Below are 16,024 nucleotides of genomic sequence, written 5' to 3'. Positions count from 1 at the left end.
CCTGAAAGTACCTAGAAGCATCAAATAACACCATGGGCCCAGAGGTGGAGCCTAGAAAAAGAAGACAAAGATCGCAGGAGGAGAGATTGAGGTTTGATGTTGGAGGAACTTTCCCAGAGTAATACCTGGAATTGGCAGTGGGGATTCCCTGTGAAAGCTATTTCCAAGCTTGCTCAAAAGAGACTGGGATATCTTATTTGGTCTCGGTGGAACAGATACAAAAGGATGGACATGGTGATTTTTGTTCTCTGTCCTTGGAATACACAGATTCTCAAATGCTAAAGCCACTAATTAAAGTTGTACAGCTTATTCCTTGCTGAGGAGGTAAACAGGGACTGAAACCCAACTCTAAATTAGTAGGGCAACCCCCTGGTGCAGAGCTATGTCTGCACAAAGGCTAGCCAAAAGGGCTAGCAGAAGCCAAATATGCTGATGTCCTGACGACCTGGGGATCTGGGAGCTCAGAGAATAGTGAGCTGAAGCCAGAGGGAAGGAAGGAATGAGGGCCTCCTGGGAAGTCCTGGGGGGCAGTATGCTGGCACTGAGGACCTGAAAGGGCCAAGCTAAGGCATGGCTTCCAGGAATGTGTCCAAACTAGAGGTCCCTCTTAGCAGGGCACCAAATACTGTGAAGTCAGAGCCAGAGATAGGGACCCAAGGAAGGGAAAGTGAGGACGAAGAGGGTGTGGGTCCCAGAGAGGGTTATTCCTGCCAATCGTCTCACACTGAGGGGACTGGGAGAGGACAGTTATGGAGGCCTGAGGGCTGGGCTCCCAGCTCTAGCTCTGAGGTTCCTACCTTCTCTTCCTGGCAGAAGGGAGAGGGTTGTGTGGTCCAGCAGCAGCTGGAGTGGAAATGAGCAAAAGTAATGGTTGCAGAGCTGCCCCTGTGCACCTCAGATTCCCTCTGATAGGCTCAGGGAGGAATCATTGACCTTTCTATTTTAAAGTAAGGAATGGAGAGAGACGGTGTTCTAGGCTGTAGGTTCTGGAAGAGTGGAAGGAGGCAAGGAGAGAGGGAGGGGGAAACCAGGGACAATTGTTTGCCTCCGCCAGCAAAACCACCCCCCCCTTCTCCTATGGAAACTAAAGCTGCCCCAAGGCTCAGAAGAGCTATTCCATTAGCTGTGGTCAGCGGGGGAGGGGGGGAGTGTGGGGGTGGCTCTACCTCCAGGTCTTACTGCCAAACGAAAGGCACTTCTGCTCCCTCTATTAACAGCCAAAACAAAAACAATAAATAAATAAATAAACAAACAAATAACTATACACATTTTAAAAACGCACACAACCTCTTTATCTCCTCTAAATAGTTGAAGCTGAGTAACTTGAGGGTAGGCAGGTAGTGGGAGAATCCTTGGACCAACTGGACTAAACCACAAACGGAGGGGAAGAGGTGCCCTCCCAAAGCGCCTTCCAGGTTAAGTAAGCCCTGCCTGAAGAGCTGGAGGTGGAGAGAATTTATTCTCCCCCAATTCAGCTCTCTTTGGAATGAGGGCCAGTGGATGGTCAGCTAAACAGATGTGGAGGGAAGTCTTCCAAAATCTCCAGGGGATGGGAAGGTTGAGGGGGTAAGTTGGGGGGGCAGTGGGGCGTCGTTGACATAAAGGAAAGAGTTCTAGCCGGTGGGGACCCGGGTCATTCAGCTTCGGGGTGTGTCGTCTCCAAAAGGGGGTCTGCTGCACCCTCTCCGTACCCCAGCCGCCGTCCTTAATATGGAGAAGAGTCCAACCTGGGAGTGTCGGGTGTGGAGGGACCAATGAGAGGCTGATCCGTTCAGAGGGTGCAGGGAGAGAGCTGGCTGGGGTTACACCCCTGCCTCCCCCTTCCCCCGCCAGAACTTGGGCTTGTCCTGTTTGACGTGCCCGCAGAAGGGGGCGGGAGGGGTACTGACCAGGGGAGTGATCCCGCGACTCTACTCCCTGCTGCCCCAGGCCCTGCCGGGTCGCTGCGGGACTAAGCGTGGCTGTCCCTGGAGACCAGAATGGAGGTAGGAGCGGTCTAGAGTTCCAGAGGGGCCAAGTATCTAAAAGGAGCCCCGTGGAGGTGGGAATGGAGTGTAGCCTGCAGTCTTCGTACTAAGGATCTGTCGATGGTATCGCAGTTCCTGGAAAGAGGGGAGTAAGAGGGTTTTGTCCTAGGCTGGGGTGGGGGGTCTGGCTCGCGGCTGCGACCCCTCTGCTCCGGCGAGGGTAGCGCCTCCTGCTGGCAGGGCCGCAACCCTGCCCGCCAGCTGATGGGACCCTGGGGCGGGTGCCGCCACCTGGAGGGCATGTGCGGCCGCCCTTCGAGTAAGTCCAGGGGGCGCTGCAGCCTTTGGGGGAGGAGCCGCATTGCCTCGCCCTTTGCCTTTGCGGGCAGAGTCCCGCGGTGCCAACACCCAGAGAGGAGTGACAGTAGAGCCTCCTCAGGCGCCGGGTGCATCCCGCCGGAGCCACAGGGTCTGGGCCTGGGACAGAGGGATGGACGTGGCTTCCCCGAAACCCAGATGGGGCTCCTTGACGCTGGGGCTAGCGAGTGGGACACGAGCGTTCTTTTTCGATCCATTCCTCTGCTGAGATCGATCCAAGCCGCCCTCTGGGACCGCGGCGCTTTTATTCCTCCGGCGCTAGAGACTGGGCACGGGCGCACGGAGCTGGGGCCGGGGGATCAGAACCTTCCGCTCCAAGCTCCTGAGTCCGGCCTGCCCTTAAGCTACTTCTGCCTGTGGCGGTGGGTGCTCCAGAGTCCTTTTTCTAGGGAGGGGGTAGAGGAAGAAGCAGAGGGTGGGGGAGCGGAGAAGGGAGAAGAGGTATGTGGATGGAAGGACAGAGGGTGACACCGCGATAAACAGAACAGGGATCGTAGAGAGAAGGAAGAGACAGAAATGAAGAGAGCAGGACTGAAAGGCGACAGGAGAGGGCGAGAGTGACACAGAAGGCGAGAAAGAGGGAGAGAGGGAGGGAAAGAGGGAGGTAGGAGGTAACGGGGAGGGAACCTGGAGAGAGGGAAGGGAGCAGGCGGCGGAGCCTGGCGGGCGTGGGGCGAGGCCCGGCGTGCAGGCGGGAGCCTGTGTGCAGAGCTGCGTCCGGGTCCAGCTCCCGCCTCGGCGCCCCTGGCCCGGGGGAAGGGGAGAGTCCGCTAACTCGGTCTATGTCTTTTTCTGACTCCAGTGCAACCTTCCTGCTGAATGAGGTAAACGCAGGGGCCCTCCGAGTGGGTGGGAGAAACCCACTACAAGCTATGAAGAGGGCCCGCATTTGGGGTAGACTGCAGTGATTGGGCGGGAGGCAGAACAGCGTTGAGACTAAGTGTGGAAGAGAGGATAAGAAAGAAGGCAGCAGCCAGAGCCGGCAGTTTCTAAGCACTGGGATTGGGAGGGGAGGGGAACACTGACTGGGGAGCTAGAAAAGGGGGTAGAAAAGAGAACAGAGAGGAGGGCTCTGCCAAACTCCCACGTGCCTCCTCCCCCCCTTTTGCTAGGGTCCAGATCTTGGCTTGGTCCAGATCTTAAAGACTTGCTGTGGAGGAAGACTTCTCAGAGGTCCTAGCTCCTGTCTCAGTTTCCCCCATTCAGTACTAAGGGACTAGGATCTGCTCAGGTTCCTAGTGCACTTATAGGATAAGCTAGAATGTATTCTAGAGGTTCCCAAGAACTCCAACTCCCAAACCCGGTTATTTGGGCTTTCCTTTCCTCCTATGTCCTGCTTCCTTGCCTAGAGCATCTAATAGCTTCCAGTCTAACAGCTCTTTCCTGTTTAGAGAAGGGGAGAAGGAATCCTCTCCTGGAATCCTTTCCCCCACACACACCCCCCCTGCTCTCACCTTATGTTCAGTCATGGAAAAGAAAAGGGATTAGGGGACACATGGACACTGACAAGTACATGTCTTATTTACAAGACAGGAAGTCACTAGGTTGTCCTGAGAACTGGAGTAGGCAGGTGTGGGTGAGGTGAGAAGTGGAAGGGGGCACTAAGTAGCAACTCAGATAGGGGAAAAAGAGGGAGGCTCTGGGGCTCTGCAAGACCCAGGGGATGGACCCAAGTATGAGGAACCTGAACCTATCTCCTGGGGGTGGTTGGCATGGCAACTCATGCTTCAGGAGCAGACTCAGACACTGTTCCAGATGGGGATGAAGACAACAAGGTGTGTGAGGAAGAAATGAGGCTGATGGCAGGTCCACAGTCACCTACAGACCACAGGACCTGCTGGTGGTGGGGAGTCCCAAAAGGAGAAGCCAGGAGAGTAGAATTAGCGATGGAAACAAAAGCAGATATCCTCTCCATTAGAGTTATCTCCCAAGAGAGAGCACCTCATTCCTCCTGTTTGTCCCTCTGGAAGAAGAAAAGGAATTGAAGAGGCAGAGAGTAAAAGAGGATAGGAATACCGAGGAACTGGAAGAAGGCACATAAGTGAGAAGACAATGTGTCTGGGAACTTCCAATATATAACCAACCCCCAAATGATGCTAGACTCAGGCGAGGAACTATGAAAGCAAACTGCCTTCCCCAGTAGTGACTGGTCCCCTTAGCCAATAGAGGTTCTAACAGAATTGCCAAATCCAGCAGGAGGAAGAGGCTTGTCAGGGCTGAACTGCACCACTTGCAGGGTTAAACAGACTAAAGGCAGACTAAAGATGGTTTTAAGATTAGGCCCCTTCTCTTTCTTTTTCTTGCTAAGGGAACATGAACAAGTGATATAAGTGAGAAGCCAGTTGGTTTGGGTGGTCTTTCTCTCCCATAAATAGTGCTTTCTGCAATGGATCTCTGGTCCTTCTCTCCTATGAATAGTGCTTTCTCCAAGAGATCTCATTAAACCCTGTCAGAGTTTTGGATTTTTAATTCTCTTGAAGCTCAGGAAGGTAAAGGGACAAGCAGATTCCTGGTACACCCCCTAGGGTTAGAAACTGGAAATGGAGAAGGACTGCACTCAGAAGCCTTCCTCTGTCCATCTCACATCCCCCTCTAGGTGGGAGGTTGGGTAGGGGGCAGGTAGGCAATCAAAATTCAAAGAAACACTTTCGCTAAGGAGATGGAAAAAGGAGGGAGCTCAAGTGGGTAGACACTCTGGGAAGTCCGCTCAAAATAGGGCTGCTGCTCTGTGTCTAACCTCAAATTTCAGTGCTCTTCTGAAGGAGAACTGGTGCAGAGTGAGTGGTACGGGTGCCTCCAACCAGGATCCAGGGCACCCCGCCCCCATCCTTTTGCTGCGGAAATCTGACCTTAAACTAGTGACTTTGGGGAGACTTGCCCTTCCCCTTCCCTACCCCATTGGGGTTAGGATCTTACCTTCTGTCTCAGCCACAACACCCCCACCCTCTGGTTCCTTTCCCCTTCCTTTAGACTCACCTAAAACAGCCCAGTTCTCATGGATGCCTTCCTTGCCAATGCCTGGCACAATCCTTGACAAGGAAGTGAACCCCGACCCTGGCCACAATGGGATGAAGTCTGCCTGCGCAACAGGTGTAGGGCGGCGGGAACCAAAACCTCCCCTTTTGCAGCGGTTGGGCGACTGGCTCTTTACTGCAGGGTCCCAGCACTGAGGGGGTCAGGCACCAGGTGGGGCGGGGGCTACTTTCAAGGCATTGGCCTGGGGTCGCCAAACCCATTCCTCCCTAGTACCATCGAAGGGTTCGCTTTTGGAATCTCTAGGACCACCAGGGCTCAGACACGCCGCCCGCTCACCTGGGGCCCTTCCCGCCTCTGCTGTCCGCCCCCACCCCGCCTCTTCTGTCTCCCCCGGTCTCTCCATTTTCCTATCTCCCCCCAACATCCTTCAGCCCCTATCCCTCCTTTCTCTCTCTCTCTCTGTCTCTCTCTCCTACCTCCCCGTAACCTGCGCCCGCTCCTTTCTCGGTTCTGGTCTCGTCTCCCTCGGGCTCTCCGCGGCCCCTCCCCTCCCCCGCTCCAGCCCTTTGTTTCCCGGCGGAGTATTTCCTGGGTTGCCGAGCGTCTCTGTCCCCACATCTCTTCTCGCCCCGCCTCCTCCCAGCCTAGATCCGCCCGCCCGCAGTCTCTCCTCCCCTTCTTCCCCGCCACCCCTCTGGCCTGTAGGTGCTGGGGGACCCACCTTCTACCCAGCTCCCGTCCGCTACCCTCTCCCAGCCGGGTCTCGGGCTCCCCGGGTGGCTGCCGCCCCCGCCCTCTCCGGGGGGGGGCGGTCAGGTGGGCGGGCACTATTGTTGTAGGAGACGGCGCCAGATTCCTCAGCCGCGCTCGGGGTGGGACTGGCAGGTTTTGGGGGGGTTGGGACGGGGGGAGCGGTGATTTGAGCTCAGAGCAGCTGGTCTTCGCGGCTCGGTCCCTCCTTCGCGCTCCTTCGCTGTGCGCCGCCGCCCGCAGGGCTGCGGGGCTCTGTGGCATCTCTCGGGCGCGGCCCGCTGTCCTCGCCCCTGCCTCCGGGCCGCTCCCGCCCCCGGCGCTGGTCGCTTCCCCCCACTCGGACTCCCCCATGTATGACGACTCCTACGTGCCCGGGTTTGAGGACTCGGAGGCGGTGAGTGCCCACGGTGAGGGTGGGGGTGGGGGTGGGGCAGTGGGATGATACCTCCTCTCATTTGGACCCTTCCCCCAGTTCAGGACTTTGGGAAAAACGCCTCAGGGCCTATGAGGGGGGAGCTCCAGGGAAGTGAGGAGATGGATTTTCGTGCCAAGGGCTACCCAGTATCCCAGTCCTAGACCAAGGGGCATTGGGTATGTGTATTAGGCGGTAGTGTTAGGGGGAGGCCTGAGCAGGTGTCTCCAGAGCCTAGGACAGAGGGGTAGAGGGAAGAAGGGCTAGAGGAAAAGGGCGCAGGGGCTTTAGAAAGGGCACACAACATGTCTGGAGTTTCCACAGGTGAATTTATGGGGTCTGAATACAACCCCTTACAATAGATGAGTATCTTGGGGAGGGGGACAATCCAGACCTCCTGTGCCTCCAGTAAAGGACAAATTTAGGGAGCCTAGGAGAACACCAGAGAATTGGGTACCAGTCTCTTTAGGCAGAAAGATCACAAAACTTGTAGACCTCCATTATTCCCTTCCTGGTCCATCCTAAGCTTGCCTTATTTCCTCATCCTGCCTCTAGCCCAGCTTCTCTCCCAGGCTGGAAACTGGGCACCCAGCACATGGGTGAGCCAGCTGACTGAGTCCCATCCATTCCACGCCTCCTGCTGAGGCGTCCTCAGAGCAGCAGGCATCCGGAGCTCCTGCTCAGCATGGAGGACCTGGAGGTGAAGACAGAGGAGCTGAGGGCCTGGGGATGGAGAGGAAGCTCTTTGCTCAGAGAACCAGGCAACCGATAAATATTTAATTCTCCTCTTTGCTTTTATCTCCTGACCCACTGAGACAAATCAGCTCATTAGGCAGTGATTCCCGGAGCTCAGAGAGCAAAGAAAGTGCCTGGAAAGATGGGGCAAAGATGGGGAGCAGCTTCTCAGTCCCTTCTCACAAACATCCTGCAAGAAGGCCTCCTTAAGAAAGGACCACTAGATAGATGGCTTGGAAGGGGTCCCTGACAGGTGTGGAGGATAGAGCACTCTAGGGTCGAAAGTGGAGTGTTTGCGTCTTCTCCCACATCTTGCCGCCAAGCCCAGGATAGATGAGTTCTAGGGTTCAGAATAAACAGCTATCAGTCCTTTTCTGGGACCGAGCTCCTGCTGGGCCAAATTCCCCATTGGGCCTCCGGGGCTAATTACATGGCAGATGATTTTCAAGGCTCTGGTGGACACCTCTTTCTGACAGTTGAAGGGACAGCTGGCATGGCCCAGGGTGTCAAGGTGAGCTTGAAAACGAATCTTCCTGCAGGGCTGGAGGGCCCTAGAAGGTTCTTCCCATCCCTGGAGAAAAGGCAAGAGCTGTCACAAGGGAAAGATTGACACGTGGATGGCGTTGGGGCAGCCTGCTAACCCATCGCTCACTATGCACCCCTCTCTGGTCCCTGAATCACCCTCCCCCACTTCCATTTCTCTTGCCTGGCTCCTTGCTCTCCCTGAGGCCCCCTCTGAAGCAGTAGGAGGGAAATCAGGCTCTAAATAAATCCACCGGCTCATCTCCCTCCTCTCCTTCCCCCATGCCAGGCAAGAGTAGAGCTGCAGTCTGCCCACACACTCGCCAGGCAAGGGGGGCACCACGAGGGCACTGTGCCAACTCCAGGCAGCTCCAAAGTACTGAGCCTCTGGCTATTCTGGCATAATGGGGTGAGGGAAGCAAGACCCCAGAGTAGGCTTGGCAGGGCAGTGCTGGTCTCCCCAAATAATACCAGAGCATGAGAGATGGGTGAGCTCTGAGAACTTGGGAATGATGGAGGAGGAGTTCCAGTATGAGCCCGACTCATTAAACTAGGGAGAGATCCTATCATTCCTATTCTAGGGTGAGAGGCCAGGAAACCCAGATACCCCAGATAGGGACAGTAAGATGACAAAATTAGGCTGAGAGCCTGGGGAGCGGGGAGTAAAGGCCAGACTCCTCCCCTAACATAGGTCTGGGCATCCAGGAAGCATCTGATGGATACTTAGCAAAATGGTGGTCATCCTGCTCGTGCTACCTGCCTCATGGCCTATTGGCCCCTCTTCCTTTCAATTGGCCATCTCCCACAGAAGTATTTCCTGTATCTAAGACCCTTGGAAAGAGGTCTCACACTCTACTGACAGTGCAAAGGTTATTTCTGGGACTCAGCCACTCTTTATCCAACTGCCAAGCCAGCTTTATTTTGTTCTCAAGAGAGAAAGGGAATAGCAGGTGGACTCCACTCCTTTATCAAATAAGAGACTTTTCCCCTCTGTGCTGTTTCATGCCTTTGGTCTACCACAGACATTGACTTTAGCTTAGGCTCTAGGGCCTGGGCTGATACTGGGCTGACCAGCCCTGTTGCCCATTGTGAGGCTGAAGCAGAGGGCATGTCGGACAGCAAGTGTGTGAGTTTGCCTTCTCCACTAGGAGTCTGGCCTTTGCTGCCTTCTGTAGGTGGTCATGCACTGTAAGGCTTGAAGTAATGTTCCTTGGCCTAAAATATAAAACCCCTTCCGCACACGCGCGTGCGCGCGCGCGCGCGCGCGCTCTCTCTCTCTCTCTCTCTCTCTCTCCCTCTCTCTCCCCCTACCCCTCCCTCCCTCCTCCTCCTCCCCTTCTCTCCCTCTCTCCCTTACCCCCTCTCCATCTCCTTACCCCCGCCCCACATGGAGCCCTTATTTAGGCTCCTACCTTATCTCTGCCACCTGTATCTCAGAATTGATGGGAATACCACTTCAGACTTCTGATCATAAAGAGGGAAAACAGGCAGAAAACAAAAGATTCCCTTTTCCCTAGACTTGAGGGGGAAACCCAGACATCCTGACTTCTGTCTTCCTATCCTAAGGTCCAGTTTTCCTTACTCAATTTGTGCATTTTCCTCACAACTTGAAGGTGAGCTCTGCAGCCCTCTAAATGCACCCTCATTGCCCAAAGACCTTCTAGGACTCAGACACTGTCCTGGCTGAGGTTACCAAAGACCTCCCCCCACCCCCTCCGCTGCATCTCCAGGATACTGCTCCTCTGGCTGGGTTGCCTGGCACCATTGTAGCCTTCCTCCAGAGCTGACCTCCCCTTGGGGGAGGGGGGCGGAGATGTAGGCCAGGTGGTGGGCATGGCCCAGCCTTACAGACCCAGGGAGATAGCTCTGTATTGCCTTCTCAGTCTGTGTCTTGTTTGCCACCCACACCTGGCCAGTTAGTTGCCCCAGCAGGTGTGAGAGGAAAGAAAGTGGGGGTGGGGAGAGTAGAAAGGAAGTAGCTTCCAGGAGTTGGCAGCTCTGCGTCCTCTTCAACCTGGAGGAGTAGGGGGGACTGGGGGAGATGAGATTTATGGGGTGGATGTCTGTATCCTGACACTCAGGACCAGTGCCATGCCAGCCAGCATCTTTTGACTTTTCCTAGCTGGCTATACTCCTGCCAGGCATTTTGAAGGGATAATGTCTAGGCTACTTTGCAGGCCGATGTGAACAAGAGGGTTGAGCTGAGTCGCCTGGATTCAGAATCATCTTCAATATATCATCTTTAGTACATCTCTCTTCCTTCTGCCTCAGAGGATGTGGTAGAGGGGAGAATAGGGAGGAAGGAGGGAAGTGAAGGCTCTATTCAAAGCTGTGGTATTAATAGGCTTGGGGGGAGGGGCCCAGATCTTAGCACATGAATTGAGTGGCTTTCCTACAGTCCCAGAGATACTGGGGCCCTTCTCAGGGAAACTGGAGGGACCGCCGGGGCCCAGGCTCTCCCTATGGACATGGAAAGGCTGGGGTTCATGGAGGCATTGCTATAGGGTTCAGAGGGTGCCTCTCTATGCCTCTCCCACCTGAGCCCAGGAGTCACAGCCTCTCCCTCATGCCAGGGTTCAGCCGACTCCTATACCAGCCGCCCATCTCTGGACTCAGACGTCTCTCTGGAGGAAGACCGGGAGAGTGCCCGGCGTGAAGTGGAGAGCCAGGCTCAGCAGCAGCTTGAGAGGGCCAAGGTATCCTCTTGCTTGTAGGCGAGGGGCAAAACAGGCCAGGCTGGGTGGAAACTTGTTCTCTGTCCTAAGCCCTGAGGGGTCAATGGGCAGTATATATGTGAATGTGAAAGATCGTTTGTGTGTGATGGGTGGATGATGGGGCCTCTGCCCTCTCCCAATGGGACACTGAAACTGGAAGGGGCGCTCTGAGGCTCCCCTCATTGGCACTGATGGCCAAATTCTCCAGCACAAACCTGTGGCATTTGCTGTGAGGACCAATGTCAGCTACTGTGGCGTACTGGATGAGGAGTGCCCAGTCCAGGGCTCTGGAGTCAACTTTGAGGCCAAAGATTTTCTGCACATTAAAGAGGTGACCACCCCCTGCCCCCTGCCAAATAAAAGCCACTTAATTTCCCTGTTTTTGCCCGGTCCCCTGCCTCTTACTTTAGTCCTCAGTCTATAAACAGGTCCCCAAACTCTTCATCTCTTATCCTTAACACACGCTTACATCCTTCATATCCGAGATCAAATCCCCAGGGTGTCCATCCTTCTGAGACCTGGTTTGGGCCTGTCACCATATGTGTAAAGTGAGAAGTTAGATTAGCTGCCCCGTAGGTCCCCTGTGACAGCTGTGATTCCTCATGCTGAAATCTTGGGTTTCCCTTCCCTCTGGTGCCTTCTGCCCCCTCCCCTTGTGTGCTGCCTTCCTCAGACCAGCTCTGTGAATACCACCCTGGCTCCTTCACATTGGAGAGCTGGGGTTGAAGCCAGGGCTGCCTCCTCTCACTGCCCCTTCCTATTCCCCCCCACCCCCAGAAGTACAGCAATGACTGGTGGATCGGGCGGCTAGTGAAAGAGGGCGGGGACATCGCCTTCATCCCCAGCCCCCAGCGCCTGGAGAGCATCCGGCTCAAGCAGGAGCAGAAGGCCAGGTGCGAGCTCAGCTGTGACTCAGTAACACCCCCTCCCACCCCATTCCCCTGCAAACGTGTGCACTTTACCTGAAGTCCATTTCACTGTACATGTACGCATATCTCACCCTCCCAAATATGCACGTTCATACCCAGCTACATACATTTACACTGCACAAATATACACACACCAATGCATGTGTCACAAACACACCTTCACTACCTAAAATATAAGGAAATAAAATACAGCTGTTAAATGACATGTAGAACACACAAACTCAAAGATGCTTACTAATTGCCCTTTCTGCTCTCAGGAGATCTGGAAACCCCTCCAGCCTGAGTGACATTGGCAACCGGCGCTCCCCTCCTCCATCCCTAGGTAGCCTTCCCCCAACCCACCTGTCTTGGGTAGGTGGGTCACTAAGACACTGGGGCAACGAGATTCTCCCCAGGCGAACTATGTGGGAAGGAGTTGGTGAGGGGCTAGAAAAGCTGGGAGTAGCCCAGTGTCTCCCCTGGGGAAGGGAATACATGCCCCCAGGGCCTTTTCCCCCTTCACAACTTTAATCTTTTATTTCCTTTTCCAAAAAGCCAAGCAGAAGCAAAAGCAGGTGAGTCAAGGAAGGGACCCGGGCTGGGGGGCTTTTGGCTCATGACTGCTGGGATAGGCTTCTGGGCAGCAGAACAGAGAGGGAAGGGATCCCAGAACTTCTCAATCTGCCCCAGTTAGGCATAGGGCAGGCCACAGAGCCATGGCTTTAACTGACCTAAGGTCAATTCTGCAGGCGGAACATGTACCCCCATATGATGTGGTGCCCTCCATGCGGCCCGTGGTTTTGGTGGGACCCTCTCTGAAAGGTTATGAGGTAAGAGGAAGTCCCTGACCCCGAAGAGTCACTTTTGCCAAGCCTGCATGGGAAGGCCCCAAGAACAGTGGGAGTGTGTATTCTCCCCCACTTCACCACCAAGGTCTGTGTGTGGAGGGGGTGGGCTCTATGGCCACGCCTGGGGATGCTGCCCCTCAATCAGATCAATATCTTTCCCTGCACCTCTCCCACCCAGGTCACAGACATGATGCAGAAGGCTCTCTTTGACTTCCTCAAACATAGGTTTGATGGCAGGTAAGCTGCCCTGGCCTGGAGTGGAATGAGAACCAGGGAGAAGATCATTGCCTCCGTCCAGATGTGTGTAGCAAGATCTTCTTTCTGTAAAGGGAAAGTTAGGAGTAAGGAGGGGCCTAGTAGTTGAAATTTAGAAGTGAGCTGTAGTTCTCCAACCCCACCCCAGGATCTCCATCACCCGAGTCACAGCTGATCTCTCACTAGCAAAGCGATCTGTACTCAACAATCCTGGCAAGAGGACCATCATCGAGCGTTCCTCTGCCCGCTCCAGCATTGGTGAGGAGTCCCCAGCTCCTGTTTCTCTGCCCACTCAGGCCTTACCGAGAACCTTCCTCCTACCTTTTTCTTCCCCAACTCTTTCTCTACCTGCCCCAGGATTTCCAAGAACTCACCGCAGTGTCCTCAATTCCCTGTTCCTCTACCTGCCTAGGCCTTGAGGAACACACTCCCCTACCAATACCTTCTCTTTCACCTTTGAAGAGCCCCCGCCCCTCCCCAAGCCCTGTTGGAGGAAGAAGTGGGTGGAGGCCACTGTGGAGCATTGTGGCTCACTCACTCCCTCCATAGCTGAAGTACAGAGTGAGATTGAGCGCATATTCGAGCTGGCCAAGTCCCTGCAGTTGGTCGTGTTGGATGCCGACACCATTAACCACCCAGCACAGCTAGCCAAGACCTCGCTGGCCCCCATCATCGTCTTCGTCAAAGTATCCTCACCAAAGGTTAGTCAGCAGTTGAGATGGAGGAGGTCCCAGAGCTGCACTGCTAGAATGCACTCCTCTCACCTTGGTCCCTGTCACAAAGCTCCTGAATTCGCTTTCCTGATGGTAGATCACAAGTGGGGGACATGCCCAGTTCTTTCTAGGCCCAGCTCTGCCCAGGACTCCCAGAGACTTCAGGCCTTGCTCTGCCCTTTCTTTCCCCTCAGGTACTCCAGCGTCTCATCCGCTCCCGCGGGAAGTCACAGATGAAGCACCTGACTGTACAGATGATGGCATATGATAAGCTGGTTCAGTGTCCACCAGTGAGTGCCTGGGGCAGCTACTCCTGTGCCTACTCTTGCTTTTCCAGGACTAGAGGAGTGATGGAGATGGGTGGGGGGCCGCTGCTGAGAGGAAGAAAACATTGTCTCTTCCCCTTCCCTCCCAGGAGTCATTTGATGTGATTCTGGATGAGAACCAGCTGGAGGATGCCTGTGAGCACCTGGCTGAATACCTAGAGGTTTACTGGCGGGCCACACACCACCCGGCCCCTGGCCCTGGCCTTCTGGGCCCTCCAAGTGCCATCCCTGGACTTCAGGTAACCATTTCCAGTAGGCACTGATGCTCAAGCTAAGCCAGCCACAGTAATGCTCCCTCCCTGCCCAAAGGATCATCCTTGGCCTGATTCGAAGGCCAAAGGGTCAGAGAACTCAGGTCTGCTGTACGGAGCTAGGGTAGGTGAATGAAGGAACTTCCTGAGGAGGAGGAATAAAGCAATGAAATGGGTAATCAGAGGTTACTTTCCTAGGGCTCAAAAGAAAGTCTGTCATACCTTTTTTTGGTCTGTCTTGATGGCAGAGCCTGAATTTTGCAGGAGTCAAAACCTCCAGTTTTCTGTACCTGAAGAGAAACAGTGCTCCAGTCTGCTTCCCTTCTTTACATTGTTTCCTCTACCCAGGAACTGAGAGTTGATGGGGAAGAATCCCCCATCCCAGTAGAGGTGGGAGGGAGGCTAAGGTGAAGTCTGCACTGCCTCACTTTGAACTGTTGTGTTGCTCCCAGAACCAGCAGCTGCTGGGAGAGCGTGGCGAGGAGCACTCACCCCTCGAGCGGGACAGCTTGATGCCCTCAGATGAGGCCAGCGAGAGCTCCCGCCAAGCCTGGACAGGATCCTCACAGCGTAGCTCCCACCACCTGGAGGAGGACTATGCAGATGCCTACCAGGACCTGTACCAGCCTCACCGCCAACACACCTCGGGGCTGCCTAGTGCTAATGGGCATGACCCCCAAGACCGACTCCTCGCCCAGGACTCAGAGCACAACCATAATGACCGGAACTGGCAGCGCAACCGGCCCTGGCCCAAGGATAGCTACTGACAGCCTCCTGTCTTACCCTGGCAGGCACAGGCACAGCTGGCTGGGGCGTCCACTCTAGGCAGGTTGGTGTTAGACTGGCATTAGGCTGGCACTAGGCTCAGCCCCCACAACCCCCTGCCCAGCCTCAGCTCGAGGGCTGCCTGTGGTCCCAAGGTTCTGGGAGAAGCAGGGGGCTCTCTCACCTCCTGGGCAGTGACCCCCTAGGCTCCCATTCCAGGTACTAGCTGCGTGTGCTGCACCCCTGGCACCTTCCTCTCCTCCTGCACAAGAAGCTGCCCCACTGGGCAGCGCCCTCAGGCCAGGATCCCCTTAGCAGGGACTTTCCCACCAGACTCAGGGAAGGGATGCCCCCTCAAAGCGGCAAGAGGGTAGGGTGTGGGCAACATGGCATGAAGAAGAAACAAGGTCCCTGAGGAGACACAAGTCCTGATAACCAAAGGACTCAGGGGTTGTGCTTTGGGGTCTGAGGGCCTCCACTCACCTCACTGCCACACACTAGAAATGACAATCAAAGCCCAACAGGGTGGCACTCCCATCCATCAGCTGGGTGGGGCATCCACATACAAGGCTGGAGTAGCAGGCCAGCTGAAGCTCTGGAAGAGAAGGGCTCTCCTTACCCTGTCGGGAAGCTTCATAATAGCTGACAGGGCCAGGGACCAGAAGCATGGTCAAGCCAAATGGTAGACAGGAGCCAACTTGGATTGGGGGCTTGGGAAGGGAGGACATGAATGTCTGGAACAGCTTTGGGGGCCTCCTTGCCCCACTCATCCTTTTGCTCTTGCATCCTTTCATTTCTGTTCTTGGCCCTCAGGCCTCCTGGGGGATATGGGCCCCAGACTTTATTCCCTGATTTCATAGCTGCTGCTTGTTAAGTTAGGGTTAGACGGGAGAGAGAGGACACAGTGGACAGCCCCCAGAGGCCCTGTCTACCCAGCTACCCTTGCCTTACGGCTCTAGCGTGTGACCTACAGAGCATGCTCCACAGGACCCTGCCCCACCTCACTGTCATCACTAATAAACATCATGCACAGTCCCTCAGGCTCCTGTTCTGTCTGCTCAGGTGCCAGTTCCTCACTGTGAGGCCCAAGTCTGGAGGAGGCAAAGAAGTACCCTGGCCTCCTTTCTCTCACAAAGGACCCACTGCATGGAAAGGAAAAGGACAGGCCGGGGGAGGAACTATATTCCCAGGCAGCCCCACACCTGCCCCCTCATGCCCAGGTGCCCCAAGGGAAATAACCAGCAGCACAGAAAGGACTTGCTGGGAGGTGGGGAAGAGGCTGAGTCACAGCCTTACACTGTCCTTGCCTCAGGCCAAAAGGCCCTAGAAGTGGCTGCAACTTAAAACTCCATATACTTGTCCAGCAATTTTAGGGTTAAGGAAGAATATGTGAATAAGCAGTATTGGGGGAGGACCCAGGCCCTGCAGCCCTCTCCCCACAACCTAACTCAGCTTGGCCTAGATCATCACTCCTTGAGGCTTCTGGTGCCCATTTCCATCT

The 16,024-nt window shown here is 55.1% G+C and overlaps 1 protein-coding gene and 1 long non-coding RNA gene across 4 annotated transcripts; one reads left to right on the top strand and one right to left on the bottom strand.

Annotated features, from left to right (window-relative positions):
* Positions 1-1,264: 1,264 nt before the first annotated feature.
* LOC118613676 lies at positions 1,265-6,019 on the bottom strand. The gene is made up of 3 exons (XR_004955668.1): positions 5,322-6,019; positions 1,890-2,102; positions 1,265-1,727 (listed from the first exon to the last, which is right to left on the bottom strand). It is a non-coding gene; the product is annotated as an uncharacterized LOC118613676 (long non-coding RNA).
* On the top strand, positions 3,033-15,558 carry CACNB3 (calcium voltage-gated channel auxiliary subunit beta 3). 3 transcript variants are annotated; one of them, XM_016151745.2, is made up of 13 exons: positions 3,033-3,169; positions 10,317-10,439; positions 10,666-10,788; positions 11,235-11,350; positions 11,644-11,708; positions 11,921-11,940; positions 12,115-12,195; positions 12,392-12,450; positions 12,617-12,726; positions 13,018-13,169; positions 13,376-13,471; positions 13,597-13,746; positions 14,211-15,558. In XM_016151745.2, exons 1-13 carry the CDS (start codon positions 3,128-3,130, stop codon positions 14,523-14,525), a joined length of 1,452 nt encoding a protein of 483 aa, XP_016007231.1. In that variant the 5' UTR covers positions 3,033-3,127; the 3' UTR covers positions 14,526-15,558. The 3 variants fall into 3 exon arrangements, with proteins under 3 accessions (XP_016007231.1, XP_016007230.1, XP_016007232.1); XM_016151744.2 differs by lacking the exon at positions 3,033-3,169 and adding an exon at positions 6,038-6,468; XM_016151746.2 differs by lacking the exon at positions 3,033-3,169 and adding an exon at positions 6,543-7,186.
* The last annotated feature ends 466 nt before the right edge of the window (positions 15,559-16,024 follow it).

Source organism: Rousettus aegyptiacus, unplaced genomic scaffold, assembly GCF_014176215.1.
Source record: "Rousettus aegyptiacus isolate mRouAeg1 unplaced genomic scaffold, mRouAeg1.p scaffold_m13_p_2, whole genome shotgun sequence".
NCBI classification, from domain to species: domain Eukaryota; kingdom Metazoa; phylum Chordata; class Mammalia; order Chiroptera; family Pteropodidae; genus Rousettus; species Rousettus aegyptiacus.
Note: the sequence above shows the minus strand (reverse complement) of the source record. Positions and strands in the feature narration are given on the sequence as shown.